Source organism: Fistularia commersonii, chromosome 33 (assembly GCF_037954325.1).
Source record: "Fistularia commersonii isolate RoL2024-O1a breed Wild chromosome 33, RoL_Fcom_v1.0, whole genome shotgun sequence".
Lineage (NCBI taxonomy): Eukaryota > Metazoa > Chordata > Actinopteri > Syngnathiformes > Fistulariidae > Fistularia > Fistularia commersonii.
Window position 1 is genome coordinate 7472708 of NC_141316.1, and position 27645 is coordinate 7500352.

Here is a 27645-nt window from a genome sequence, read left to right on the forward strand (position 1 = left end):
TTTTAATATTTGAGTTTTATGGTAGCGGGAGAGAGGTGTGAGGTATCTGCCAATTATTTTGGAGCAGACCAAGGCAGTGCGCTCAAGGCGATTCCCGTCGCGTCGGGTGACGGAATGGAACCAGCAGGTGAAGAAGGTCATTACGTTCTCAATGAAGGCGTCATAGAACATGGTTAGGATTTTGCTGCTAATCTCAAATGACCTCAGCTTCCTGAGCAGATACTGCCGCTGGTGATGATCTCAGTGTTAAGAGGATAACTTCAGGTTGTCAAAGACTGTACTCCCTTCACCGTTTCTACTGGCTCCCCTTGTAAGGTGGTGGTGAGAACGTGACGATCATGTCCTTAGTCTCGTTCACATTCAGTTTCAGGCAGGAGGCTTCACGCCAGAACTCATAATCCCTTTGGATTCATTCACAAGACAGAGCAGAAGGGAGACCGGCTTTCCAGAACTTGAACTTTTCAACCCCCTCGTTTTCTATGAATTGATCATTTTCGAGGTTTGCCAGGACACGTGGGAATCCCATTTTGGAGCTTTGTATACTTTTGTCTGCTTCAAGCACTCTTTCAATGTTTTTATTAATTATGTCTCGCACCGTTCACGTGCGATTTAATTCTTTTGTCCAATTACACACGATAGCCGGTGATACATCTGAATTATCTTTTGCTTAACACGTTAAGATTCAACAAAAATTCATGTTTGCTAAAACATCTCATTATGCAGGTCGGTTTTATTGGTATTTGCTTGTAGTTTATTCAAAAACTGTAAGATATTGTCATTATTTGTCAGTGGTATTAAATGATGACTAGTAGCCTTTTTTTTTTTCTAACTCCAATTTTAATTAAGAACATTTTCTCCTAAAATGTACTCGTGATCTACAAATCAATAGCAAACCAGTAACGTATTTTCAAAAGCAATTCATCGAGCGAAACGATTCAGTAGAAGGAGGAGATATTTAGAAAGGAGGGGTGAAGACCATGAGGTCACTCGGACAGACAGACTGACGTATGCGGTCCTTCGGGTTTGGAGTGAAGAGAAACAGCGACGACTCTGCTGTCTCCGTCTGCAAGAAAAAAAAAAAAGTACAATTCGGGATGTTAAGCACTGACCAGGCTGCCAGAAATAAATGTTAAGGGTCGATCGGTGTCAGTGTGGGTGAAAATAGTCGAAAAAAGTGAAGGGAGGAAAAAACAACCTGTGATGAGTGCTGAGCTAACACCGAAGACACCGCTGGCAGGGCTGTAGTGACAGACAGATGAGTAAAACGTGACAAGCACAAGTTAGCAGACGATACAGTGCGGTCACTCCCATGTAAGTAGGCAATCGGATTGTATTCAAAATGCAGCAAGCAGTCTCGGGTGCTGTTCTAAAACTGCACAAGTTCGAATGTTTAGAGCTCATTCAGTTCCAAAACTAAATAAATGGCATTAAAACTAAGAATGAACTTCATTGTTGCCTCATTATCTGCCAATTTAAGACACAAAGCCCAGGTGTGCAGCACGCGAGCTTGGACTGCAGTCATACCTGTGTCTTGCTGAGCTTGACCTCTGGGACTCTCCATTTCAGCATCAACTTCCATGGGTGACAACATCTCCATGGCAACGTTCCCCTTGGGTGACAGACTGCTTCTCTGTGAAGGCTGCAGGTAACGCTCGAAATCCAAGCCCGGGATTTCCTGAAAACGAAACGGAAATCTAAATACAAAACAAACAGAGTTCTTCTTTCCCCCCCCCCCCAAACAAAAGAAACAAATTCCCGTGAACCCCTGGAACTTGGTTTACCTCAACTGCTGCGCCGTCTGGCGTGCAACACATGGAGTTTGGAGACTCCGGCTGGGTTTGCATCGCGGGAGAGGAGAAGGGGGGCTGGCAGGGAGTTCCACAGGGTGACAGCGTGAAGCTAAAGCCTGACGTGGGTTCAGCGGCGGCGCTTAATTTGCAAGGAGAGTGAGTGAGGTCGGACTCGAAGGCTGCCGGATCCTCCGCCCGAACTACAGAAACGGAGGGCCGAGAACGCAGGGGTGTTTCTGATTCGGAGGTGGCGCTGTCCGCCGTTAGCTGCTCCGTGTGCTGCGCCGGGGTTCCTCGAGGTCGGTCGCTGTCCGAAAGAACTTCCGCGACGGGCGAGAAGCACATGTTTTCGACTTCCTCCCCTCTCTCGGGCTGAGTGCCATGCTGAGACTTGGGTGCTTTTCCCGGGGTTTGGCTGAAGGCGAGGCGGAGGTGAGCGGGAGTGTGGGTAGGCTGGGCGGGAAACGGCAGGGTCTGAACGGGAGTTGCTGCCTGTGCGAGGGACCTTCGGGTTACTCCTCTAGGGGAGAGGTATTTGGAGCAGGGAGAGGCCTTGGGTAACACGGCGGCGCTCAGACGGCTGGATCTTCTGAGAGGAGCTGCAGATGATCATATAGATGAAACAGCCACGATCTAGCAAAATGTAGCTATTGAAAAACTGGTAACGGATCCTGGGTGAGACCGTTGATTGTGAGGAAAAGCTCTCTCACCTGGCGCTTTGGCTGGACTCTCAACCTGGAAGAAACCTCCGTCAAAAACCACGGCGCCGGTTTGCGGAGCCTGCGTTAGGGCTTGTGGTTCCTCCACACCCGGGCCCGGCTCGTCCTCGGCGGCCTTCGCAGCTCTCTCGGCCTCGGCCGCCAGCTGCATGGCTTTCATGGCCGCTTTAACGGCAGCCAAGCGGGACTTGGCTGCCGCTTTGCCTCCCGTTGGCTTGGCTGGCCCGGCAGCGGGCTTCTGTTTAGACAACAATATGAGGCTAAGATGTCTCGGTTTGTGTGATTATCACACAGACAGTCAAAGACGCTTTAACAAAATAAACCAGCATTAAACTGTTAAGAGTAATTGCTGCGGAATCCTTCAACTTTTTTTTTTCTGAACTCCCCCCGCCCCCCCAGATAATTTTTAATCAGTTTCTACAGCTTTTTCCTTTGAAAATAACACAACCCCCCCCTGCACAAAAAAGGCTGAAAATGTTTTTTCTTTTTTTTTTCCAAAGTCAGTAGTTACCTTGACAACTTTCTTCTGCCGCTGTGGACGCTTGTCCTCCTCCACCCAGCCTCGGGCCTCGGCTTCTTTGAGAGCACCGAACTTCTTGTTTACATCTTCTACCTGATTACAGCGGACAACGTTTCAAGGCAAGCCCGATGCTTTCGTAAAAACACCAATTTACATCCTGGGACGGCATTACGTCCTGTGCATCGTGTATCTGCAAGTGTATTTGCAGTCCCTATGTCCTCTATTGTTAGTCGCTTTGGATAAAAGCGTCTGCCAAATGCAATGTAATGTAATGTGTTTATAAACGGATCACAGAACCAGTAACGCCGTTGTCCACTGCTTTGCATCCGGGACAAAGTCTTTGCGGGATAGTGTAGCTCGTGTCTTGTTTCAGGGACTCACCTGGAAATAGACCATGTCCCAGAATCCCTGCAAGTCACTGCAAGTGGTGATCTTCTCCCCGCGCTGCAGCTCGCAGTCGTCCACCAGACCGCTGAACTGTTTAAAGCGTTCTTTCATGAGCAGCCTGGCCTGGCCGACAGCCGTCCGCATACGATCCCTCACTAGAGCCAAAGAACAGCAGGCGGCTGAATTACGGCGGCGCTCCTGTGGAACGCTGGCGTCGAGGGCGCCGCTGTCAAAAAGATGGTACACTCACTTTCTTCTGGAATCGACTCGTCTTCCACCCGGCTCTCCCACTGGGCGCAAAGAGAAGTCAGTCTCTCCGTCTCTGTTGCAATTTCCTTTCTGAGAGGGAGAAGAGTGTGCGCACATTTTAATGAGACACCAACTGCAAGCGGCGGAGCCACGTTCATCGTAGTCAAAAACCGTTTACAGAAAAATGCAACGTAAATGATCACCTGAAGTACGGCACGTCGTGCTTTGCCTCCCGGGGGCTCTCGGGAAGCGGAGCAGCCACAGCGGGGCATAAACGGGGAGGAGAGCTTTGAGGAGACGGCTCGCTCCTTGCAGACTCAAAATTGAGCGAATGAACAGGGGCAAGATTGAAGCTGGATAGGAAGAGGTATGGAATAGTTTCATTTTGTCAAATATAGAACGACACAAGGAACACGAAAGAAAATAATTCTGAACGAAGCAAGTATTAAAACGCAAAAAAAAAAACAAAAAACAAAAAAACGCCTAACCTTGGTGTAAGGAAGGCGTCTACCGAGCGAGGAGTCATGGGCTCGAACTTGAAGGATGACAAACCGACAGGAGCTTGGAACACAAAACCTTCTGGCGCAAATGAAGACGCGGTGGGAGGACCAACGTCCGCGTCAGCCGGAGTTTCATCCACCTCCACGCGCTCCTCCTCGGAGCAGGACGAGGGAGGACAAGGCTCGTCGGCCTTCGTCGGCTCAGGTGCCTTCACAGAAACAGCAAAGTGACTTGTCGACAAAGTCCCCCCCCGTCTGAACGGCTGTCCGTCTCAAAACAGAATGTGTGTGACTTCCAGCGGCGCGCTTACCTCGGGCGCAGCGGGACAAACGACGGGTTCAACGATTGCTGCGCCTTTTCGGGTGAGATGCCAAAAAGATGAGTGAATTCAAACATTTGTGATGGCGTTGGAAAAGCAAAATGGATGAACGTCAATATTCAATCATACCTTGACAGTTTCTTCCTCTGTCAAAGGACGGGGGCACAGAGTTAACATTTGCTCTGTTTCTTGTGGTTCTCACGTCTTAAAGATGAGAAATATAGAAAGAATTTTCTATTTCTGCTTTAATGGTGGTATCTGTCAATTTTTGCCATTTTTTTTTTTGTTTCAGAACTATTCAAAAAAAAAAAAAAAAAAAAAAAAAGCTTTCTTAACCGAGGTTTTTGGCATATCGTGTACCTGCAGCTGTTTCCTTAGTTTTTTGTTTCCCAACCGGAGCCGCGACCGAAGGAGCCTTGCTGGTAGACCTGGTGGACAAAGCTCGCACAACTGGCGCCACTAAATAAAGAATAACATAAAACACACATGAGCGCTGCTTTCAGCTCTGGCTGTGCAAGTTTTTTCTTTTCCTTTTGTTCGTCACCTGCACAGACGCTGATCTGGGTAAGTGTTGTGGCAGACTTGTCAAGAGCTGCACGGCTCCTGGTTGAGCGCTGCACAGCAGGGGGAGCTTTAGATTTGAAGATAGAGAAGCCACATTATGCAAGAGTAATTTGGATTATTGTAAAAAAAAAAAAAAAACAGAGAGAGAGACGTGCAATTCATTTACCTCTTTTTGTAGCCACATTTGGATTTTTCGCCTTCAGAGGCTGTTGAGATTGAGACAACATTAGTGTCAACTTTTCTTTCAGCGAAATGCTGGCGTAAATAAACAGATTTTAAAGTGAATACCTCCTTCTGTGGTTGCTGCGCCTGCTGCTTCATCGAACGGGTGACTCTGCCACTCTGTGATGGTGCTATGTTCACTTTTGTCTTGAAAAGAAATAAAATAAATAGTAGATTACTTGTTATAGGGAGCCTCAACCCACTCTAAGTGTAACCAGCAACACATAACAAGCTCACAGCTGAGAATGGGAGTTAGTGTCATTTTTTTAATTCAGATTTTCAGTCGTGCAAATTCAGATGTCACAGCTAAAAAAGCAATTACCGTGCACGCTCATTTGCCACGTTCTCACTCACCTCCTTTGCTCTGGTTGAAGCTTGGACAGGAGGCAGCGGTATCAGCATTTTGGTGTCCTTGGGATGATACAGGCCTGTTTTAAATATCCCCTTTCGCTCCCGCTCTCTCTTTTCTTTCTCCTTCTGAAGAGCCTTGCGCTCTTTCCAGTTCTTAAGTTGTTTCAGCCTCTCCTCGACAGCTTTGTCTGTCGAGGAGACGGTTTGAACAGAGGAGAGGAATTAGGTATTGTATTTGTGAATGACAAATATATTGATAAAAACCTTTCTGTCTTAGAGCTGCAATCAGTGAAGTGGGCACACCTAATGTCTGTTTTCCTCCATATAAAAGTATTTCTTTCAGTCACGACATGCGGGGAATAAAATACAAAATACTACTCTACCTTTAGCTGCGTTTGCTTTGTTGATTGTTTTCTCCTGGATGGTGGACATGTTGGTCACTGCCATGGAGGCATCCAGAGTAGACATTTCCAGCTCTGCCACCTTGTCCAGCTGCCTACGCATATTTACAGTCTTCTCTCGATTCTCCTTCTGGGATTGAGACCTTCTTCGGGACATTTTCACCCTCAGCATGGACACACTTGTGTCCCGCTGACGAAGACTGGCAAATCGGGAGTCCATGATCCGAGACTAGCTGGAGAGACAATGAAAAACATAATCAGTGTCAATAGATATCTCCTTTTGGGGCTGATCTGATTTTATTTTTTGGTGTGGTCAACTCATAGAAACAATTCAAGCTTAAAAAAAAGGAGCATAACAAAAGCTTTTGTTTTGTCAAAAGTAAAATTTTACGTTCATATACAATGCACAATTCATATTTCAAATATTGTGTTGTAAAGTTAAATAACTGACAGTTCAGGCTGAAGCAGCGAATTATATTCGCCTTTGCAAATAAGCAATGTAAACAGAGTAAAATGGTGTAAAGTTCAATCTTTCACATTTTAAATTGTATGTTGCTTTAGTAGCGTCACTTTTGAAATAGAGTATTCGTATTATTTAGGTTTATGTCTTGACTTTGTTTAGATGCTCCTGATCATTAGCTTCCGGTGTTAATAACAAGGACGCGAAGTTTTAATTGACGTTTACCGCTAAGGAAGCCAACGCAGGTCTACCTTAAACGAAAACAAATCAGCAGAAAATATTCTTACCTTTCACAGGAAAAAAAAATAAATTCACAAAAAGTATGGTTGACTTTATAAAAACACCGAACACACAACGGACAGATCAGTCGTATCCCAAACAAGCAGCCATCATGGCGGGCAATTTTTTTTGAAAGTTGTACTTGACAACTCTGATTGGCTGCAAACGAAACGAAATCCTTGGTTTTGATTGGTTATTCAATGTCTTCTTCGTCTTGTCAATGTCTTCAATGTCTTATTCCATTAATAGCGCCGCCTGTCGGTGACGGGCTGTAGTTTCCCTGCAGCACCTCTGCTCATATTTCATTTAACAGAGCCAACAAAGTTTGTTTCCGTCAAGGACATCCGTCGTTTATGTTTTTTCAATTGAGTATGTCACTGTTTTTTACTTTATTGAAAGACTACTATATAATATATTGAGAACAAAATATGCAACTTTTATTTTTCAGTAAAATGAAAATTTGAATCTCTTCTAACTGCATTTTCTCAATTTTTCTGTCTGTGGAAAATGTTTCAGCTATTTTGAAGGGACATGCAGGAACCCCTAACAGTATCTCACTTTCTTTTTCCTTCCACAGGCGAAGGCTTGTTTCAGGTTGTAAGAGCGTTTCCTTGTTTGATTCCTCAGCTCCGATTCTTGACAGATAACAATGCAAAGATCTCCCGCAAGAGATTTCTAAAGTGTTGGTAATTGAACACCTGGGCCAGGCTTATAGAGATACTTTCAGTTTCATTATAAACACTTTCCTTTCAAAACCGCACAGGAAAAGGCCTTCAAGTTTTCCAAAAGTGGGGCTACACATCGCCAGACACTTACTGCGCCTCCTTTTTTCAGCTAAGTTTTACGAGGAAAGCTGTTTAACTCGAAGCCCATTCCTGTTTTGGAGCCCAACTGATATGAGACAGCATTTCCTAAATCCTTTATTCATCTTACATCTTGAAAAGAAAAAAAGGGAGAAATTGCTTAACGTAGGGAAAATTACGTCTCGATTTATTCAAAGTTAGCAGAGTTGATTACAAACTGCAATACATTTGACATGACATCTTATTTCAATCTTATCGCTGATCATCAAAGTAACCCTACGTAAACGGCTCTGAGTGTCTCGGCTTTTAAATTAATTGAAACAATGCCATGTGCTCAGTGAAATGCATGAACAATTTGCAATCTATAAGAAATCATTTAACCAAACACTTATTATGTACAAAGAAAATAAGTCAAAATAATGTACAGTAAGAATCTAGATTTGTACACTTAATTACAAAAGAAAATTACATTTTTTTTTTGTAGATTAAATTAAGAAAAACTTTGTGTGAGACATTTTTTTTTTTTAGTTCATTTAGTTATTTATTTTTAGAATGCAATTATTGCATTACGCTGATGCTGTCAAAATACCCTGCGACACTGTTGACAGTTTTTAGTGTTGAAACAGTCTCAGTTTGTTTCCACTTCATCAGTCCAGGAAAAATATGTTGTTGAACTGGGTTGCACAAAGTCTCTTCACTTCCTCTGCGGGAGAGAAAAGAGAGTCGTGAAGGGGGTAAAGCGAGTAACGGAGGAAAAGGGGCACATTTTTGATTTCGGGGAACACGTACCGTTGACTTCGATCAGATTGGCATTCTTCTGATTCAAGATCACGTAGAGTTCTCTCTGGTCTGACTTCTTGCCGACTACCCAGTAGTCTGTCATTGCCTTGACGATGATTTCCTCATCTTCATCAACTCTAGGAGACAGAAAGGGCTTCGATTATAATCCCATCCAGTGAATAAACAGCTCCTAGGATTTTCGAGAAACCCACGATGCCTGAAAATCAAATCAAAAGCTGGTAGCCGGTATTTGCGGCCTTGAGGTCAGAGAAAGGTTTCTGATAGACCAGTTATTAAAAGAATGCAGGTTCAGTCCACTCGTCTGACCGGCACATTCAAGGCAGGTGAGATGAAAACTCAGCAACAAATATAATCCCGAAACTGCACTCCTGTTCCGACAGCTCGCCCACTGGGAACCTATGAATCCAGAGGTTACGTGCACATCTGCTGGAATTGGATGAATTGCAGACCATTAATAAAATCACGGAAATAATCTATATTACAGGTAACCAATAAAACAACTCTCACTATGTTTGCCCAAAATAAAATGCAGAAAAAGAACTAAGCAGCAGTAAACAGAACGTAAATGCGAATATATTTTTCATAGAATGAAAATGAGACTCAACATCTGTGGTCCCCGGATGTTTGTGATATTAGCGGTGAACATGATGATCTGTAGGAAAAGAGCTGCGCATAATTTCTTCATGAAATCTCAGGCCTTGAATAAACTGCCACTGTTGGATACTGAAGGAAATGAAAACAGCCCTCTCCTTGTTCTCCTCGTGAGGTTTATAGTTGGTTACATTAAAATGAACTAAAGCTCTCTGCACGAATCTCTTGGTTTCTGGTGTGACTGGCGTGACAGAATTCCCCCAAACTCAACTGGCCAGTTTTAAGAGACGCCTTGAATGAAATAGGAGTGGCCGTACCTGGCAAAGTCACAGTTGATGTCGCCCAGGATCTTCATGAGGTCTGGGTGGACTGAGGTGAGGCAAACACTTGCGGTCTTTCTCATGTGTATAGTGCTCTTCTCCGCCAGGTTCATATGGTTGAAGTAGATGAACTTGAACTGGGGCTCCTTCTCTGGCCTGAATTAAGACACAAAAATTGAGAGAAAAACATGTAAAACTGTTTAGGATAACTACGGAAGTAAGCGGTTTTCCTCTTAATTCTTCAGCTGACACAGAGGATTTGTGTATTTAGAGCTGAAACTGTAGTTCCGGTTTAAAGCAGGGAGATACTGCAGACGGCAGTATATATATAGTTTATTTTAATGCTAAATAACTCCAGGGGACAAAAATCACTGAAATATTTGGTATTTTGATTATTGATTTTTATTTTCTCCTACTTTCAGTAGAGGAAGGTATGAAACTTAATTTCATCTATGCTGTAAAGTAATTTACAGTTCCACCAGGACACATGCCTGAATGCCAACAAATGCTTTTGGGACTTTGTTATTTATTCCATGGATTCTTCACTGGACTGATTAAAAGGGAGCCTGTTTAATAGCTGCAGTCGAGAATACACCGAGAAAACACTCCTATCTGTAAATCCCGAAAGGACGGCATCAGACATCGGATTCCAATAAAGACTGCAGGCACAGCCACTTGCGATTTATCAACAGACCCTGATATCCTGCGGTTGATGGTGAATTGTTCACATATATCAGACGCCAACAGAGTGAGTTGGGGCCCAACCAAGCCGTCCAGTTGCTCGCAGAATTCCCTGCTTAGCTCCACGGACGCTGCAAACAAATGCAGAAAAGGAGGAAGTCAGTTGCTATAGTAGCAAAACATTTGTTTTGAGTTCACACTGTCATAATGCAAGCAAAATAAAAGATTTGACTAAACAACCCAGAAATTAAAGTTGATGGCGTTCTATCAGGAGGTGATTGGGTATTTACCATCTATCATAAAACAAGCCGCTGCACTCATCGCCTGCGGAGGGGAAAAAAAAAAAAAAAAGAAGAGCGGATCAGAGTAGATGCCAGGCAGAATCGAGGTCACACAGGTTGGTAATCAAATAAATGCGACATCGTCGGACATCATCATTTTAAGTTTTGGATGTCTGAGTCCTAAACTCCATATCATTTGACGGGACGGCGCAGTATTTCATCCTGAATATACAGCTCAAAAATGAAAAGTCAAATCCCTGTGAGACAACTGATGAAAGTCATCCTAAACTATGAAGCACTTCCTCTCTTTTAATAAATAACAGGAAGTCCGCTTGCATGACTGCTTGGAGAGATGAACTCAATAAACTCTTGTGGAAAATGTGATAATATTTACACTGCAGTACCTTGTAAACTATCAGATGCAGTTCCTCGTAACCACCGTCTACGCTGACAAATATCTTGGGGAACCGGAATTTGGCCTCTGGATCTTTAAGATTGGCGGGTCCAGTCAAAAACCTAGGAAGGACAGACGAAAGCGGGCGACATTGTTTACTTTCGGCATCACGAGCAGAAATGCTGAACATGTTGAATTAGCTTTGAGGGCTTGTTAGCGTTAACCCCGTGATGTCAGGGAGTATCAGTTTCTCCTGCAGGGTGAATTCGTGCAAGCTACACTTCATAAAAAGGACACAAAAACCTTTATGCTATAATACAGGGGTAAAAAACAAACTTTTAGGCACAAATTCATAAATGCTCCTCGAACTCACAACCTTTCTTACCCACGGACCTAATCACTAATAACTATAACAACCAAAAATGCATGAACAGAAATATAATGGAAAAAATAAAGTACAACATACTGGCAAATTAAAGTCTTACTTCTTCTATTATTTCTCCTAATTCAGTTAAAATGTCTATTTTGGACCACTGTCACTTTCTTCCGGGATCAATTAAATACTTCTGATAGTGATTCTGAAATGCTGTCCGCCAAGTTTAGAGCCGCAGCGATAGAAAATACAATCCGGGCTTTGTTAAATAACTTTTCTGGAGTCAAAGAGCAGCCTCATCGAAACAGAAAGGGGTTTCCTTCCCTCCGGACGGGAAGGCACACATGCAAACAAAACGCTCAGTGTTGAACATGTAACATGCTGGATTCCCGCGATGCCACTAAAGATATGATTGTGTCACGTGTCTAAACTGTGCCGGCGTCAGTCTCACTGACACCGTTGCAACTTGTTTTGAATTCAAGACATTCTATCAATGACCTTTTTTTGTATTCCGGTTTCATTCTGTCATCGGAGATAATGAAGATTAATGTCATTGTTTATTTAGTAACTTCAACTGACGTTACATCCTTAGCCTGAATCCGCGACTGCAGCTGCTCCACATCGGCCTCAAGTTTAGTTTGCAAACAGAACGGGAAAAGCACCTATGCCAACTTTATAGTTGCAAAATGAGTACAGAGAAACCGAAGACGAGTTTCTGCAGAAGAGGCGAGATAAGCCTGCCCTCGGCAGTATTGTTTGGCCCAGATAGGTTGGTCTAAGGAGTCACCTACTTGTTCTCTGCTAACGGAGCTCATCGCTGCTAAAAAAGCAGATAGTGCTGACACAGATGAGCAGGTGTATGTCAACAGTCAGGTTGCTAGGATGATTTAGTGTGTAGATCCTTTGCGTTAAACCTCGTTCCTAAGTGACAGTGTGCCCCATGCAGACCGAAACGCAAACGTTTTTAAACCAATCGCAAACCCAACCCTTCGGGATGTTTGTTTAAGGACGTACCTCCCATAGTGCAAAAGATTCCCTGCACCCTCCGGTCTCAGTGGAGAGTCCCTGCCAGCCAGCTAGTTTGGAGAGAGCAGAAGCTATTTAGCTTAAAAGTAGCAGACGTGTGGAGGACATATTTCAACGATCGAAAACCAACGTCGGGAGGTCATCGGGTATCATCGAACACACCACTCGTCCCTCTCACCTCAGGTTCTGAGTGTCTGGGGAACAGGGACGTGGTCAGGTACTTGTACAGGATCCTCATGTCATCTTGTTCCAGTCCGCTCCTTCGGACACAAAAAAAACAAGCACATTTACAGGCATGCATGACTGAACAGCATCTTTCCACATGGTCCGAGTCAAGGCTGCATGCTAGACATGATGACTGATGCACTAAAATGTTACAAACCTATTTTTTTTTGATGACTGCTAAAAAGAAAGAAAAAAAGATCAGAGAAAAATGATTTTCTCTGCATCCCTTCACATGGCTGCAAATGCTGAGGCTAAGCCTACAATCTGTCTGGTTGCAAATGTGCAAGATAAAGGAACATGTTAAAAGTTCACACATGAAACCCATCAATATTGTTCCAAGTAAGTTTCTAAAATCCTTTAGAGCTTGGCTATATCTATCTTGTTTATCTTACATTGCGTGCTTTATACCAAATTTGTGATTTTTTTGTTTTTAGAGTCTACATCGACAAAAGATTAACTTTTTGATTTTCTAAGTCATGATTGATTACGATAAATAAAAGCGTTCAGAATATCGTGGTATTTCTTCAAAAAGGCTTTTTTCAGTACCAGATAAGCTGGTCATTATACAGGAAGGCTGTGTATTTGACCAGGCTCAGACTCTCCTCCACCCGGTTGACAAAGGACTGGATCTTCAGGTACGTCATCTTGTCCAGTGGGAAGAAGCTGATGCCTCCAAAAACATCCAGGAGGTCGCAAGACTGCAAGTGGAGAGTTTGCAGATACTGGAAATAACCCCCCGTACGAACGCACACACATAAACAGGAGATGCCCCACAGACACAAGAGAAGGAAAGGAGAAAGGGATTAGTTTACCTGCCAACACGGGCATTCTTACATTGCCATGAGATCCAGAGCTACGCGTGTCTCTGCAGAGATGCTCGGTCTCAGGCAGACGTACCAGTGCTCCCTAATTACAAATGAATCTTTTATTCCAATTGCATAAGTGGCAGTGAAGAGCTGCCGACACAGCGACGGCAGCAAGAAGACAGGACATCCGGCACGTATGCATCTTTGCACAGGGTTTTTGGGACGGGTATTTCAAAAAACAACACCACATACATATATATATATATATATATATATATATATATATATATATATATATATATATATATATATATATATATATATATATATATATGTACCTCGTCAGGGCCGAAATTGTCCCCTGTATCCAAGATTTTTCAAAAGAAACCATACAATTTTCAGCACCCAGCCACATTCATATCCGGTTGAACAATTAATCTCATTTTATCGTGTCTACTTCTATCAAACGGCTTTCAGATTATACATTCATTGCTGATTTTAAACATGAATAATAATAATTAGAAAAATGGGTAAATGTTTACCCTGTAGAAGAACTTTTCAAGCTTCTGAATGAGCAGCTCAACTCCTCCGGCCTCCATGGCTCGGCCAAACGTACCGTTGAAAAGCTAAAACATAAATCAAATAATCATAAAAAAAATATTGCATCATCTCATTTGACTAGTATGAAACATCAAATGAACTAATTCACTGGACCAGTTGTAAAGACTCACCTTGTACATACTGTAGCACTGCCTTACCACCGCACCGTAAACAGTGTCCTGCAGAAGGGGGGTACAGCAAGTTCAATTTCATGATAAAAATATTTAATTGAAGAAATAAACATGTGGAAGAGCTGCTCCAGAGTACCCACCAGGATTTCCTCCTCCTGATATTCTATCGTGGGAGGCTTGCCATCTTTGTTCGGTTTCTCAATCATTGGGTTTCGAACCACCTGGGGAACAGTTTGAAACGTAAAAGCAGGTGCAATAAAAAGTCTGGAAAATACAGACATGAAAGATGCAACGACTGTCCAAGCCATAACGTACCATGACAATCCAGAAGTTGTGCTCGGGCTCAAAGAAAAACTGACGGTTCTTTTGTGTGTGTAGAGATTTAGCTGGTTTTGTTGGACAGAATGTTCTGCACAAATGGATATGAGGAAAAAAGACCAATAATTAAGTCAGTGGATCAGGCAATTGTGAAGTTTTACACATGGTAGATATGCTTTTGAAGCAAACCACTATTCGCTATAGATTTCCCCATCTGATACACAGCCAGGTCATGGAATTGAAATTTGTTTCGGAAAGTGAGTAAAGCTCAGTGCTTTAAATTAGCAGGACAATGGTAGGCTAAATAACTGGCTTACACACACATGAAAGAAGGGACACTGTCTCTCTACCTGGTGAACTGTACAATTGCTTCACAGAGGCCAACATTTCGGATTTTCTCATTCTTCTCCACGTCAACGGGGTGGTAAAACAAAATTTTCTTCTCCTCCTAAAACAAAAAGGAAAACAATTACAATATCACATTATGTATCATTATAGGTATGGAACATAAAGTCAACACACACCTAGAAAACACAAAGAGGTCAAGCTCACCTCTCCTTCCCGGGGTCCAAATGTAGGGTTATAAATGAAAAAATTAAGAAGAGATGGTGTGTACTGCTTCTCTTGCATTCCTGAGGCCATTCTGGGACTGTAAACACAGCAAGAGAGATTAAATTATGAGGAAAAACAATTGAAGCTGCTCAGAATTCCAGACAGCTACAACTTCATATGATAAGATCTGCTTTACCTAATCATCAGCATCAGTGTCACTTGTGTCTGGATTTCCTCTGCTGCAAAGACAGTTTGGTTAGCATGCCGTGGCCCTGCAGAGCGAAGACAGTTACATTACATGTGATGTGGTGATTTCAAATAATCAAAAACATCTGTAACACATTACGATGACTGTCATCCATGCCTCTGACATGGATGTCACTTGTAACTGCACATATGGGCAATGCAAACTGGCTGAGGATTTAACAGATATAGTTTTCTATTTCATTTTTGTGCACGTGAAGCTACTCCATCTCCCTGATAAGCAGAAAGTAAATCACCTACTTCTTGTATTAATGATGACAATAAAGTTATTTACTAGCACATGCTATTAACTGCGAAAGGAAAAGGCGGACATGGCAGTGAAGCAAATCTAATTTGGGTAGATTTGGGTGCAGTTTTCATAACATTTTGCTCGTCTAATTCCGATATGCACTTTCGAAAAATTTGCTAGGACTTGAGTTTAATTCCAAACCCAGGGGGATTTATGACTAGATTAGATTATGTATCAAGACAATCTACTACTCACATTAGCACCTTTCCTTGCTAACGTTATACAATAACAAGATACACTTTGTCACTGCTTAGTAACTCTGTCGCTGTTACGTTACAAGGGAAAGGACAAACCTTCCTGACGTAAAGCAGACAGAAGGACGAAAAGGCGAGGAAAAAGCCCTTCTTGAAAATATACTTAAAAAATACGTATATGGAAGTAAAAACTCAACACACACCGTGGCGTCTGTGGCTTTCTCCGTGTCAGCGACTCCGTCTCATTTACGCGGAGTCCATCTGGGGAGCTAGCTGGCTCGGCTAGCAGGAGTTTAGTGTTTGCACAGATCCAAGCGGAGATAAACTCACCAAACTGCCGGTGTAACCGAACAACACGACGGCAGGATTAACCTTACAGAGCATGAATCCGACGCCTTCGCGGTCGAGTCGCTCGGAATGGAAATAAAATAAAAAGCAGAAAAAAATGAGACTGGCGAGATGATATGCCGCATTATACTTCACATTCTTAACTTCCTGCTTTTGACAGCGGGGTGTTACACCTTTATCTGTCCGGGTGAAACAAATGACTGACAAAAGAAAGGTTCCTAGTCCCAACAGAGAACACGCCGTATAATTCACAGAACATGAACAAAAGGTATAAAACAACCAGAATGTTTTCCCCTTGATTATATACTAATATCTATGTATATATATTTATATATAATTTTGTTTTACGTCATGGTGGTCAGACTGTAAAACCAACATACCACTACATGTCAGATTGGGTCAAATCATCAAAGGCGGATTAAAAATGCGTTTTCATATGCTGTAAAATGAATTAGTGGAAAATCTGCACGGTCCCATCACACATTATTTTACACATGTTTTTATCTGTTTCAGGTGAATATGCACAAAAAAATAAATCCATAGAGGTCATTAATGTTTCCATTTTTTTATTCATCTCTTTAAATAGCAGAGGTTTGCACAGATAAGACGGCAAGGACTTGTAACAAATTTAAAGTGTTATTGTTCCAACTGATAAAAGGTCATCTGAGTTGATTCAAAAGAGAGAACTAAATAAAAAAAAAAAAAATAGTGGAAATGGGCTGTAGAATCAGAAAATTCCAATGGTGAGGAGACTCCGCTTCGTCTGCAAAACTCAGGAAAGGACCATAGACTGGAACTCTGTCGGGAAACAAAGCATGTCAAACTGCATGAAATGAAGCTCTGACCGCAGCCAGAGGAATTAATGCCTCTGACATTCAAGACCACCCAAATCAAGAATCTGCACACATATCACCGGGCCCCCAGCCAATACTAGAAATGTCATAACAGGAATAAATAAAGACTTTATGGCTTTTCCAAATTTATATTGTGGTTCAAATTAAATGACTGGTGTTGCCACACTGTACTACGACTGTATGGTACAACAAAAATATAACACAGGAGGAAAAACATTCAGTAGATTTATGAAAATGGTTTTGGGGGGGAAATTGAGGCAAGAATTTCTGACATGCCATAAATCTTTTGAGTGCGTCAAGAAAAAGAATATCCCAAGCTGAGTATGAATATTTAAAGTTTTTTTTTTTCACAACTGGCAGTTCTTTTTTTTTTTCCACGAATTAAAAGCTGTAGCAAATTCATTTTTCACTATACAGACTTTACACACGCAACAAATAAATTAATGAATAAATATAAACTTGATACTTTAAGGCTGTCGCACAAGCTCTGCAGATCACTTCACTGTAAAAGGATAGTGTGTATGCATACTGTTTATTTTAGGTTATGCTATCACTCGTAATGTAACTGGCTGCTATAATTCATATCTAGCTATCAATCTATTTTTTGACACCACCTCCCATGTATCGAATCTCGAATTTCTCCGGCTGGGAAGTATTATCTTATCTTATACAGGACTGTCTCAGAAAATTACAATATTGTGATTAAGGTCTTTATCTTCTGTAATGCGATTAAAAAAAACAAAAATTACTTTTTCATGATATTCTAATATTTTGAGATAGGATTTTTGAGTTTCCTTAAGATGTAAGCCATAATCAGCGATATTAAAATAATAAAAGGCTTGCAATATTTCAGTTGATTTGTAATGAATCCGAAATGTATGACATTTTTGTTTTTGTAATTGCATTACAGAAGATAAAGAACTTTATCAAAATATTCCAATTTTCTGAGACAGTCCTGTGTGGTTGTTTAGCACTTATGCAGTAAATTATTTTTTTCGCTTTGCAAAAGCAACTCAATAAAAATTCAAAACTTTCTTAAGTACAACTAGACTTTAATTTGTCTCAAATTAACTGAAGTCACTTTCAGATTCTTATTCATACCACAGACTGCAAGTCATTGTGCTAAGGGATGGAGACAAAAACCGAATAAAAAAAGAAATGTTTTGATTCAACCCACTGTGATAAACTCAATCACTGAGATAATTTCCTCTCGTTGGGGAATCATGCGGAACAACAAACTGCGAAATCAGACACTGACCCTCTACTCCAATTCTGCCGTCGCTGTTGTCGTCGGCCGCCGAGATGAACTTCTTGGTCTCCGCCTCCGACAAGGTTCGCGCTCCGGGAACGAACCGCTGCAGGAAGAACCTCCACACAAAGAACACGGTCTGTGTCAATATTTGGGCTGAGCTGCACAGGCAGACATTTGCAGACAAGCAGACGCATCGCTCCCTAACGCCACACATCCACTCCTGCGAATTACATAACACGCAGACATAATAACAATTTGGCCGAGGTGGATTATTAGGAGGAAGCACGGCGATGTCGTGCTTTCTCTGAATATTGCCGTGCGATTTCTGCGGCTAATCCCCCTTTCTTTGTGACACACACACACACACACATGCACACAAAATACAAAATCTGGCTGAATTGTCAAGTTTGACAAATAAACGTTAAAAATGTCATGGATATTTCAAAGAGAGACACTCAGATATTTTGATAAACGCTGTTTGTAAAGCAACAAAATAGAGCTTTCGGTCTGAGCATGAAGGAGTAGCTGCCGTGTCTCACTTAAGCATCATGGGATTACACACTTGAGCTCAGACTCTTCGATGTAGCCGCTGCTGTCCTCATCCAGGATCTGGAAGACGTCTTTGACCTCCTGCGGTGTCTTAGCTGAGAGGCCGCACAGCTGGAAAAATTTCTTGTAGCAGAAGGTCTCCGGGTCTGGAGACGCATGCAACGACAGATGAAATTAGATTTAAGGTTAAGGGGGGGGGCGAGAAGCTAGAGCCGAGCCACGAGGTTCGCCAGGTTCGGAGCTGCTCTGAAGATTAAAACGGCATGTGGCCGCTGTCCTTGTTCTGTGTTTGTGTTTTTTTTTTTTTTTTAAAAAAAGGTTGGTGTACATGCTTCCACTAAACCTGACAAGATGATTAAAATAGGGTTTCAAATTTCGATTGCAGGCGGAGCGGAATATAATTTCGGTGGAGAGGATGCTCCGGAATACAGAGGAGATTAAATACACCTTTTGCGGATGAGAGCTTTTAAGACCCGAGCGTGAGAAAAGACAACGGCGTTTATCAAGATTAAGTCGGTTCATGGAGTCTTTAGCAGCATCAGCGTTATTGAGTTTTAAAGCTACAAATCATCAGTTAAATTCAGTTTCATCAGTTAAATCTAAATTTAGCTTGCAAAAGTGTTATACAGCTCAAATAATGGATAGGCAAACGTGTGTTTGCCATATGAACAATTTGCAGTCATTCAAATAGGTAGTTTAAAATACCATGTGTATGCATGTGTGTGTGTGGCGTGTGTGTGTGTGTGGTGTGTGTGTGTGTGTGTTTATGTGTATGTGAGCTACCTGAACAGTCCTTAACAGCATTTTCAATAGCCTCGGCTGAGAGGATGGAAGTAAGGGACATCTTGATCCTCTGGGGTAAACAAGCAAATTTTCACACACACACACACACACACACACACACACACACACACACACACACACACACAGTGCAATATTACAGCTGCGACAATGCGTTCACGTGGTTATTCCATCAAAATTCTGGATAACGTCTTGGCAAAGATGCTGTTTGCTTAGATTCAGGGTGTTTTGTTTTCCTGCTTTATGTATAAAAAGATTTTGTGCCATCAGCTGTCCATGCTTGCCTCACGTTTTGGGATTCTCTCTTTGAGCTTCTCAATTACAGAGGCTTCATTAATATTCCTGATTGGTTTTGGTTGTGCAAGATATTTGGCATATGAAGATCGCCATTGAGGCGAGATGAGCTGCTATATTATGATCTGCTCTGAAAGCCGAACCCTCCAAACTGTTTTGGACGTTACTGGGACGTAAACATCAACAAAATGAATGGATTGTATAATAATGGTGCAGGAACTCATCACATTGCATAGGAATTTCAGTGCAGTGTCCTGGTGCTTGAGGGATGTGTGTGCATGTTTGCAGAAAAGTCCTGTCTGCTAATAACCTGAATGAAATTAAATGAATTCTGTTTTGTTCTGAAAGTCAGCAAGGTCCAGGTTATTTTGGCTCTCAACTGAAAATACCTGATACTTGCTCAAGCCCTGTAAATGTGAAAAATAAGACTTTCCAGTGGAAGTCTTTGCGAGAGTTTCACCGCAGCCGTCAGACTCACCACGGTTTTACTTCTGGGTTTCCTCCGGTCACGTCCGAAACGGCGGCGGCAGCGGCAGATGAGGCTCCTCGGCGGCCCGTGGCAGCTGGCTCAGGCTTTTATACCCGTACGGATGCTCGATCCCTCGACCTGATCCTCTCAGATCAAGTTTGCCTTCGGCCTGTCGTCTCCTCTTGCACACCTGTCCAATTAACCTTTGCTGTTTATACCCGGCTCTCCCTCTCCCGCCCTCCCACTCTCACTATTGTAACTCCGGTTTTTGTCCAATCAACTTTTCCGCCAAAGCTCTCTCCCTCCCTCCCTCCCTCTTCCCTTCGCCCTTCGGCCCCCATCCCTCCCCTCTGCAGGTGCACGGCGGCGTTATTGGCGTCTCGAATTTAATCAGGCGACTATTGTGTTTGCTTTTAGCGAATAAGCTCCTGAGCTCAGACGATCGTAGAGGCGGGGGGGGCAGGTTGTAAATCGTCCCGTGGCTCAGCGGCGGGGGGGGGTTGGTGTCCCCAGCTCTAATCTGACATTATTTTTCAAGCTGATATTACATGCTCTGTCAGTTTTTACCCGTGCTCTCATTATCTGAAACCTTTATATATATATATATATATATATATATATATAAAATAAAACAATGACACCAATCTCTCCTGAACTCACATTTCCACTTATAGATGAAACCCCATATTATATTAATTAAATATGAATTATATACAATTATATAAAATTGTATTCAATTTTATAATAACGTAATAAAATGAATATAAGTGTATATATAATTTACATATACAATTATATTAATTATATAAAATTATATGTACAAATATGTGATAAAACCACATATAAATAAAATGTTATGTGAAGTATATAGAATTATATAAGATTTATTTTTTTTTAGTAATATAATAATATTAACATAATTTTATATGTAATTTATATATAAAATTATACATAAAATATGTGATAAAACCATATGTTATATAAAATATTACCCTTACAACGGTGGTGTGAAAGTCCAAACGAAACAAAAAAAGTCTATATTTGACATTTATTACAGGTAATTTATCTATGAAAAATAAGACGCAACGGCAAAAGAACTGAATACGGAAAAAGAGAGGGTAAAAGTGAAAGGACTTGATCAGAAATCTACCCTCAGCAACTGCACGGGTGGACATTTTTGCAGAAGTTGAGTTAAAGCGGTATTTTTTAAATTTTCGGGGGAGGGGAGCAGGACACAACACAACGAAAGCAGCATCTCTGGGTTAGAAATATAAGACAGAAAAAAATATTAAAAATATCTATGAGAATAAATACAAAAATATGAAGAAAGAAAAAAGTAAAAAGTAAAGAGGTAAAACAGTGGAAAGTGAAAAAAAGGGTCATTGTAGGGTTCAGGACTGTGCCGCATTTAGTGTGAAGACCGCTTTGGGCCAAACCTCTCAAAGTTAAGTGTTTTTTACATTTTTTTTTCAGAGCGCGACAGAATTTCTAAACCCGGTCGCTATGACGACCTGCCACGCAAAACCGACAAATTTGTTTCCCACAAGGGGCGGGAAACTACCTGACACAGCTGCATCTCTGGTGAACTCAGTCAGCACTAATAGGCTTACGATGCAGATAGGATGAATTTTGTAACGAGAACCAGGGGAATAAAGCTCATTACTCATCAGAGTTTCCCCTGCTGTGAACCTGCGTCTCAACAATTTGTGCCACTTAACGTTCTCAGTAGGATCCCGGCTTCCTGTTGACAAGAAATTCAACTCTTGGACTTATTTAGCTGGCCGTGAACCCCAGAGAACACACCTCACATGTGAAACTCCAGAGCTGCCCTCTTGTGGTCTCTGCGAGTCACCGCGCCATCGTCTTCAGGACTGATGCAGGTTTGGCGATGCCGCATTTGTTTTGATCGATTATTCCACCGCTTATCCTGCACTCGGGGGGACGCCGGAGCCTATCCCAGCCGGGTACACCCTGGGCCGGTCGCCGGTCAATCGCAGGGTTGATACGTAGACAAACGACCATTCGCGCAATCATTCGGGGCAATTTTCCCGATGTTTTCCCCAATTAACCTGCGGCGTGTTTTTGGGCGTGTTAGCACGCAAACTCGACACAGAAAGGTCCTCTTGTCGGAATCGATGGGTAACCATTGCGCTTCAGCCACCGCGCCGCCCTGTTATTCATACCATGTTTGTATTCTTAATACTCATTAAAATAGTTGAAGGGTGACACAGCGGCGCAGTGGTTAGCGCTTACGCTTCATGGCAAGAAGGTTCGATTGTGACTGATGGAGTCTCCATGATGTCTGGGTGAGGTTCCTCCGGGTTCTCCGGTTTCCTCCTGCAGTCCAAACACCTGCGGGAGATTCACCCTTCATAACCCAGAGTGAACGGTTGTATGACTCAATATGACGTTTCTATATCGGCCCTGAGACCGACGGGCGATCGGTCCAGGCTGAGCCCCGCCAGTGACAGTGACGGCAACCCAGACGGTTGATTATATAGATCAGGGGTCTCAGACTCGCGGCCTTCGGACCAGTTGCGGCCCTCGGAACTATATTTTGTGGCCCCCTGCCTGAAATCAAATCTTTGTGTTAATGCAGCCTGCGTGTTTTTTCCCACATGCATCTTGGGGTTTTATACAGTGGGTTTAAAAAAAAATTAGGAAAAAGTAACTTCGCAATGTATTTTTTGCTTCAAAATTTGAAAACAAAATTATTTTTTTAATGAAAAAATGTCTAGTGACATCGGTCTTTTCTTTTCTTATTTCTGTAAAACCCGCAAAAAGGATTGCAAAAAAATCCGGGCAACATTAAAAAGATTTATTTAATAACCAGAATAGCCACCATTTGCCTTGTGAACATTCCTACTTGTACATGCTAGCGATCAATTTTCTAATAAATTTTAGTCGCAAATTTTCCCTCAGTGACACGATTTTCTCTTTTAACTCAACCATATTTTCAGGGAGTAATTTCATCAATTCACATCAATTTTTTAATATTCATTTTTAACATCAATTTGTAATGTATTTTTTAGTTCATTACATATAAAGATTTTTATTATTTACCTGTTTACCTCCTTTTACTAAAACAAAGGAAAAATTTGGATTCAAAAATTTGGCCCTCGGACCAAAATGAGTTTGACACCCCTGATATAGATCATGAATGAAGAAATCAAAATTGCTAATTTTTTTCTTACTGTATAATAAAAACGTATTTTACAGTTGCAAAAAAAAAAATCTGTAGCATCTGAGTTCTTGTGAGTTCTTGTCGAAATCTTCTTGTCTCGGCAAATAGACTTGAATTTCTTCACTTGAAGATGTTTCACCCCTCGTCCGAGAGGAAACCCCTACGGGAGTGTCTCAGAAAATAAGAATATTGTGATAAAGTTCTTTAACTTCTGTAATGCAATTAAAAAAACAAAAAATATTTTTTCATGATATTCTAATATTTTGAGACAGGATTTTTGAGTTTTCTTAAGATGTAAGCCATAATCAGCATTAAAATAATAAAAGGCTTGCAATATTTCAGTTGATTTGTAATGAATCCGAAATGTATGACATTATTGTTTTTGTAATTGCATTACAGAAGATAAAGAACTTTATCACAATATTCAAATTTTCTGAGACAGTCCTGTATGGTTGTTCAACACTTATGCAGTAAATTATTTTCTTTGCTTTGCAAAAGCAACTAAATAAAAATTCAAAACTTTCTTGTGTACAACTATACTTTCATTTGTCTCAAATTAACTAAAGTCACTTTCAGATTGTTATTCATACCACAGACTGCAAGTCATTGTGCTGAGGGATGGAGACAAAAACCGAATTAAAAAAAAAGAAATGTTTTGATTCAACCCACTGTGATAAACTCAACTCAGTTTATTTGTAATGAATCCAAATGTATGAATTTTTTGTTTTTGTAATTGCATGACAGAAGATAAAGAACTTTATCACAATATTCTAATCTTCTGAGGCAGTCCTGTATATTTGGAAACTCCCCTTAGAGGTCATTAGAACTGAAGAAGCCTCTCAGATGAGGGCTGAAACATCTTCAAGTGAAGAAATTCAAGTCCAAGATAAGAAGATTGCGACAAGAATACGTCTTCCAGCGTTTTCCGTGCCGTAAAAGACTTGTTTTAAGTCTTGTTTTATTCAATATTTACTGGAAACAAATGCCATTTATTCTTTGGGGTTTCTTCTCAATTCAACAGAGACCAGGGTCAGACGGGTGTTATTGAAAAAGAACCTTTATTGTTTTTCTCATCGTCCGTCCGTTTCCCAAAGTGCATCATCACTGACCTCACAGTACACAAAACTCAAAGTAAAATGACGCCAGAAGTGAGAGAGAGGGAGAAAGAGAAAGACAGAGGGAGAAGGAGAGAGAGAGAGAGAGAATAAGACACAAGTCAGCCATGCTATACACTTATTTTGGTACATTCATCATGAAGGGGGGGCAGATTGTTTAGTTTCCAGGGATGAAATGTTGAGAGTATAAAACTGGAGAGCTGAACAAAGAGAGAGTATTTGGGAAGAGGAGAAAAAGTGAGGAGGAGTACATGTTGGCTCAAGTTGTTCCTCTAGAGTGGTGAAGTAAGACGTTGGTCAGTTTAGTCATTTAGGCCTTGACCAAGTGGGCAAACTCTGCAAAAGTCGGAAACAACGAAACATGTAATAAATCTCGGGTGGGATCGGCGTTCCGGAAAACGAATCCTCACCATCAACTCCGATCTTGCCGTCGCCGTCGGTGTCACCGGCCTTCAGGAACTCCTTGGTTTCTTTGTCAGTCAGAGCTCTGGCACTGGCGGAGAAGTTCTGCAGGAACAGCCTGGGTGGACAGAGGGATGTTAAAGTCACTTTGGCTTGAAAAAAAAAAGTGTTTTCAGTTTTATCGAAAGTACATTTTGAGATTAAAAACAGATAAATCAACTTTTCGGTCCTTAAAAAGTAGCCCGGACTCGTGACGTCCCGATTTCATTTTATCCGTGGAAACATGCTGACGCTCGAGCTGGAACCTCCAAGAGAAAGGACCTACTTGAGCTCGTCCTCCTCAATGAAGTTGCTCTTGTCCTGGTCGATGATTTTGAAGGCCTTCTTGATGTCTTCGTCAGACTTGCCGGCCAGGCCGACCTTGGCGAAGAAAGTCTTGTACGCGAAAGAGTCGGCAGCTGCAAGAGAGCAGACGGACTCCGGTAAGCGTCAAACACTACCAGTGGATGGACGTCTTAATGTTGTATTCTTATTTCAGCAGAGATATCGTTGCAGTCGTGAGGCCCGAGCGGGATTTCTGTTACAATCTAAAGCCGTCAAACCGTGAGATTCTGTGGCAACGCGGGACACGCGCGAAGTTTTACGTAGATACGGTTTCGCGTCGATGCAGGTTTGATCCCCCGGAACGAGAAACCGCGCGCGGGGCGTCCGTTCCTGGCGTCAGCGTTTTTACCTTGGCAAGCGGCAAGGGCTGCAGAGATGTCAGCGTCACTCAGAAGTCCGGCGAATGCCATTTTGACCTGAGCAGTGGACAGAGGACAAGTCATCAGTTCAACTTTAACACATCAGACAGAACGAGGCGCCTCGTCGTTACCCGCGGCGTTAAAAGCAAAGTTAAAGTTAAGAACGCGAGGCTACATTTCATTTAACCGATCCTCTCTGCGTGCACAGTATTCCTCTGTGGCAGCCCTCGAGAGACAAGGCACAAAGGTAGTCCAATTTTCCCAAAGCCAAGCCCTCAAAGGCAAAAGATCAAATATCCTTTGCAGCTGTGGTTGGTTGGCAGATTTCCCCCTTTTTGGAATCCTCCTTATAGTCCACAGACAAAACTCTGGCCCTTTCCAGGATTTATATCCCATTGCATGAAGTCGAAGCCCTGAACGATTTTGCCTTAAGCTCTGCAACTCCTCAGTGTCACTCACCTTGAGGTAATCTCTATGACTAGAGTGGATTCGCTCGGATGAATCTGCTCACTGCAGTGAACTCCGCCGTCACCCCGGTCCGGCTTATATACCTTCGGCCGCGCGAAATTTGATGCATAGGCTGTGTAACGGACACTGTTTGCAAAGCGGCCGAAGCAGACGGTCGAAAAATGTGTCCAGTAGACAGAGCTGTTCTATTTATATGTACATAAATGAAGATGCTTAAATGGTAGGCCGAGTGTAGGCCTACGCGAAAGTGCTTGATATTGCACGGAGCTAATAATATACGCTGCTGATTGGGGTGAAACGCACTCTGGATGGTTGCGGTTTTCGCTTCTGTGCAGAGAACTGCACATACAGAATGACACTAAGGACTGTATGATGTCACGTGAACTAAAAGGGTGTTTTTCCCCTTTGAATCTGTGATCTTTGTCCAATCGTGTCCGACGATCAGACGCGTTAAAATGCTATGAAGCCCGAAATTTCACATCTGTGAAATTTCTGTCATCTGTGCACGATCGCGCCCCTCGGCTGATTAATGACCCGCGCGCCCTTTGACCCGCACAGTTTTAGCGAAAACGAGCCTGCGCGCAACTGGCGCGTGTAAAATGCTTGTAATGACTTTGCTGCCATTCCGCTGTCAGAGGAGTCCTTGTTATCGTGATTGATCGTCTCGGGCGGCGGTGTTACGCTCGAAGCTGTTGAAAATCCAAATTTACGAGTTTTGTTTTTCAGGAGCGGATTGTGAAGTTACCTCGTAAACAAAACAAAATGTATAAAGACGTTAAATATCATTGGACATGGATTCAGTAGTACAATAAATCAATAAATGCCATTTGATTATAACATTGCTGGTTTGAATCCTGCTAACCCGCACCCTGGAGCATGTTGTTTTTTTTTTTTTTGTTTGTTTTTGCAAAAGATCGGTGTCCGTCCTAGTCGTGCCCGGGCTGTCATTTTGAAAAAAAAAAAGCATAAAAGGAGCACAAAAATCCAAATCGGTTTGCGATTAACGTCCGCATCGATCGATTTTATTCACCGCATCGGCCCCAGACATGGAGCTCAGCGCCGCCTGCCAGCTTTTATTTTGGGATCCTCCACGTCCCTTACACCCATTTAGATTATTCCTCCTTATGGCGATGGGACCGTTAGTGAGGCGATCTCATCTCGTGGTCGCTGCCGTTATCATGTTCGTATTGCGGCGGGTTTGCGTGATGACCCTCTCGCGCCGGACAAGACAATGAGATTAATGGGGTCACACAGCAGGGGTCTTCCCATCCCCGTGTTAGCTGGACGGAGGGGCTCGTTGATGCCTCTCCTGTGCGCCCCGGTGACCATAGGGTGGCGTCGTTGAGAGTCAAAATTCAAAAGCCATAATCGTTTCTATCCGAAAGATGATTTAAAGCAACTTCCGCCCTGTTGGCATTTCTTGACATTTCTAATTTACTACCATCTCACTGCTGAAAAGCTCCTCACGTCTATTCTCCGTTGTAGATTCTTTAAAAAACAAACACGCAAAGTAAACACCAAACAGGCAGCCGGGATGTTTTTATTTTCTACGTGTATTTCCAAATCTGCTTTGTCTCGGCTGTAAAGTCATAATTTGATTTTAAACTAATCCCTGGCCTTTAACATTTGCTTTGGTCAAATGAGGTCTTTCACCTCAAACGACTCAGCCATGGATACTCCCGACTATTCCTGCGCCATCTTCGATATCAGTCTTTGGTTACAAATATCTCGCAGCAGCAATGCGAGGCGTTGAGC

The 27645-nt window shown here is 42.3% G+C and overlaps 4 protein-coding genes across 6 annotated transcripts; all 4 read right to left on the minus strand.

The window, feature by feature from the left end:
* Window positions 1–814: 814 nt before the first annotated feature.
* On the minus strand, window positions 815–6878 carry dlgap5 (discs, large (Drosophila) homolog-associated protein 5). The gene is made up of 19 exons (XM_086140588.1): window positions 6771–6878; window positions 6006–6256; window positions 5626–5810; window positions 5338–5418; window positions 5216–5255; window positions 5030–5116; window positions 4846–4944; window positions 4615–4689; window positions 4477–4520; window positions 4154–4374; window positions 3869–4018; window positions 3667–3755; window positions 3411–3571; window positions 3021–3122; window positions 2501–2747; window positions 1782–2389; window positions 1525–1675; window positions 1196–1239; window positions 815–1063 (listed from the first exon to the last, which is right to left on the minus strand). Exons 2-19 carry the CDS (start codon window positions 6241–6243, stop codon window positions 956–958), a joined length of 2730 nt encoding a protein of 909 aa, XP_085996714.1. The 5' UTR covers window positions 6244–6256; window positions 6771–6878; the 3' UTR covers window positions 815–955.
* Window positions 6879–7730: 852 nt separating this feature from the next.
* Window positions 7731–15920, minus strand: ccz1 (CCZ1 vacuolar protein trafficking and biogenesis associated). 2 transcript variants are annotated; one of them, XM_086140651.1, is made up of 17 exons: window positions 15615–15920; window positions 14861–14936; window positions 14665–14761; window positions 14463–14560; window positions 14110–14203; window positions 13935–14015; window positions 13795–13842; window positions 13606–13689; window positions 12804–12979; window positions 12211–12292; window positions 12021–12082; window positions 10644–10755; window positions 10249–10282; window positions 9972–10089; window positions 9275–9433; window positions 8355–8482; window positions 7731–8268 (listed from the first exon to the last, which is right to left on the minus strand). In XM_086140651.1, exons 2-17 carry the CDS (start codon window positions 14872–14874, stop codon window positions 8213–8215), a joined length of 1443 nt encoding a protein of 480 aa, XP_085996777.1. In that variant the 5' UTR covers window positions 14875–14936; window positions 15615–15920; the 3' UTR covers window positions 7731–8212. The 2 variants fall into 2 exon arrangements, with proteins under 2 accessions (XP_085996777.1, XP_085996778.1); XM_086140652.1 differs by having other exon boundaries at window positions 14861–14903; window positions 15615–15726.
* Window positions 15921–16350: 430 nt separating this feature from the next.
* pvalb9 (parvalbumin 9) lies at window positions 16351–20164 on the minus strand. Of its 2 annotated transcripts, none has more exons than XM_086140402.1 (5): window positions 19991–20164; window positions 19198–19267; window positions 18428–18560; window positions 17872–17981; window positions 16351–16557 (listed from the first exon to the last, which is right to left on the minus strand). In XM_086140402.1, the coding sequence occupies exons 2-5, from the start codon at window positions 19256–19258 to the stop codon at window positions 16532–16534; spliced, it is 330 nt and encodes a 109-aa protein (XP_085996528.1). In that variant the 5' UTR covers window positions 19259–19267; window positions 19991–20164; the 3' UTR covers window positions 16351–16531. The 2 variants fall into 2 exon arrangements, with proteins under 2 accessions (XP_085996528.1, XP_085996527.1); XM_086140401.1 differs by having other exon boundaries at window positions 19988–20164.
* Window positions 20165–24201: 4037 nt separating this feature from the next.
* pvalb3 (parvalbumin 3) lies at window positions 24202–25973 on the minus strand. Its single transcript, XM_086140306.1, has 5 exons — window positions 25882–25973; window positions 25413–25479; window positions 25005–25137; window positions 24688–24797; window positions 24202–24613 (listed from the first exon to the last, which is right to left on the minus strand). The coding sequence occupies exons 2-5, from the start codon at window positions 25471–25473 to the stop codon at window positions 24588–24590; spliced, it is 330 nt and encodes a 109-aa protein (XP_085996432.1). The 5' UTR covers window positions 25474–25479; window positions 25882–25973; the 3' UTR covers window positions 24202–24587.
* Between the last annotated feature and the right edge of the window lie 1672 nt (window positions 25974–27645).

Coding starts and splice junctions, on each gene's coding strand:
- dlgap5 (XM_086140588.1), bottom strand. CDS start 6,243: ATGGACTCCCGATTTGCCAGTCTTCGTCAGCGGGACACAAGTGTGTCC. Junction 5,117..5,215: donor AAATGTGGCTACAAAAAGAG/GTAAATGAATTG, acceptor TCAAATCTAAAG/CTCCCCCTGCTGTGCAGCGC. Junction 3,123..3,410: donor GGGACATGGTCTATTTCCAG/GTGAGTCCCTGA, acceptor CGCTGTAATCAG/GTAGAAGATGTAAACAAGAA.
- pvalb9 (XM_086140402.1), bottom strand. CDS start 19,258: ATGTCCCTTACTTCCATCCTCTCAGCCGAGGCTATTGAAAATGCTGTT. Junction 17,982..18,427: donor ATCGAAGAGTCTGAGCTCAA/GTGTGTAATCCC, acceptor CTTTGTGTGGAG/GTTCTTCCTGCAGCGGTTCG. Junction 16,558..17,871: donor CGGCAGAATTGGAGTAGAGG/GTCAGTGTCTGA, acceptor GTTTCCCGACAG/AGTTCCAGTCTATGGTCCTT.
- ccz1 (XM_086140651.1), bottom strand. Junction 12,293..12,803: donor TATAATGACCAGCTTATCTG/GTACTGAAAAAA, acceptor TTGTGTCCGAAG/GAGCGGACTGGAACAAGATG. Junction 10,756..12,020: donor AATCTTTTGCACTATGGGAG/GTACGTCCTTAA, acceptor TGTCCTTCCTAG/GTTTTTGACTGGACCCGCCA.
- pvalb3 (XM_086140306.1), bottom strand. CDS start 25,473: ATGGCATTCGCCGGACTTCTGAGTGACGCTGACATCTCTGCAGCCCTT. Junction 24,798..25,004: donor ATTGAGGAGGACGAGCTCAA/GTAGGTCCTTTC, acceptor CTGTCCACCCAG/GCTGTTCCTGCAGAACTTCT. Junction 24,614..24,687: donor CGGCAAGATCGGAGTTGATG/GTGAGGATTCGT, acceptor CGACTTTTGCAG/AGTTTGCCCACTTGGTCAAG.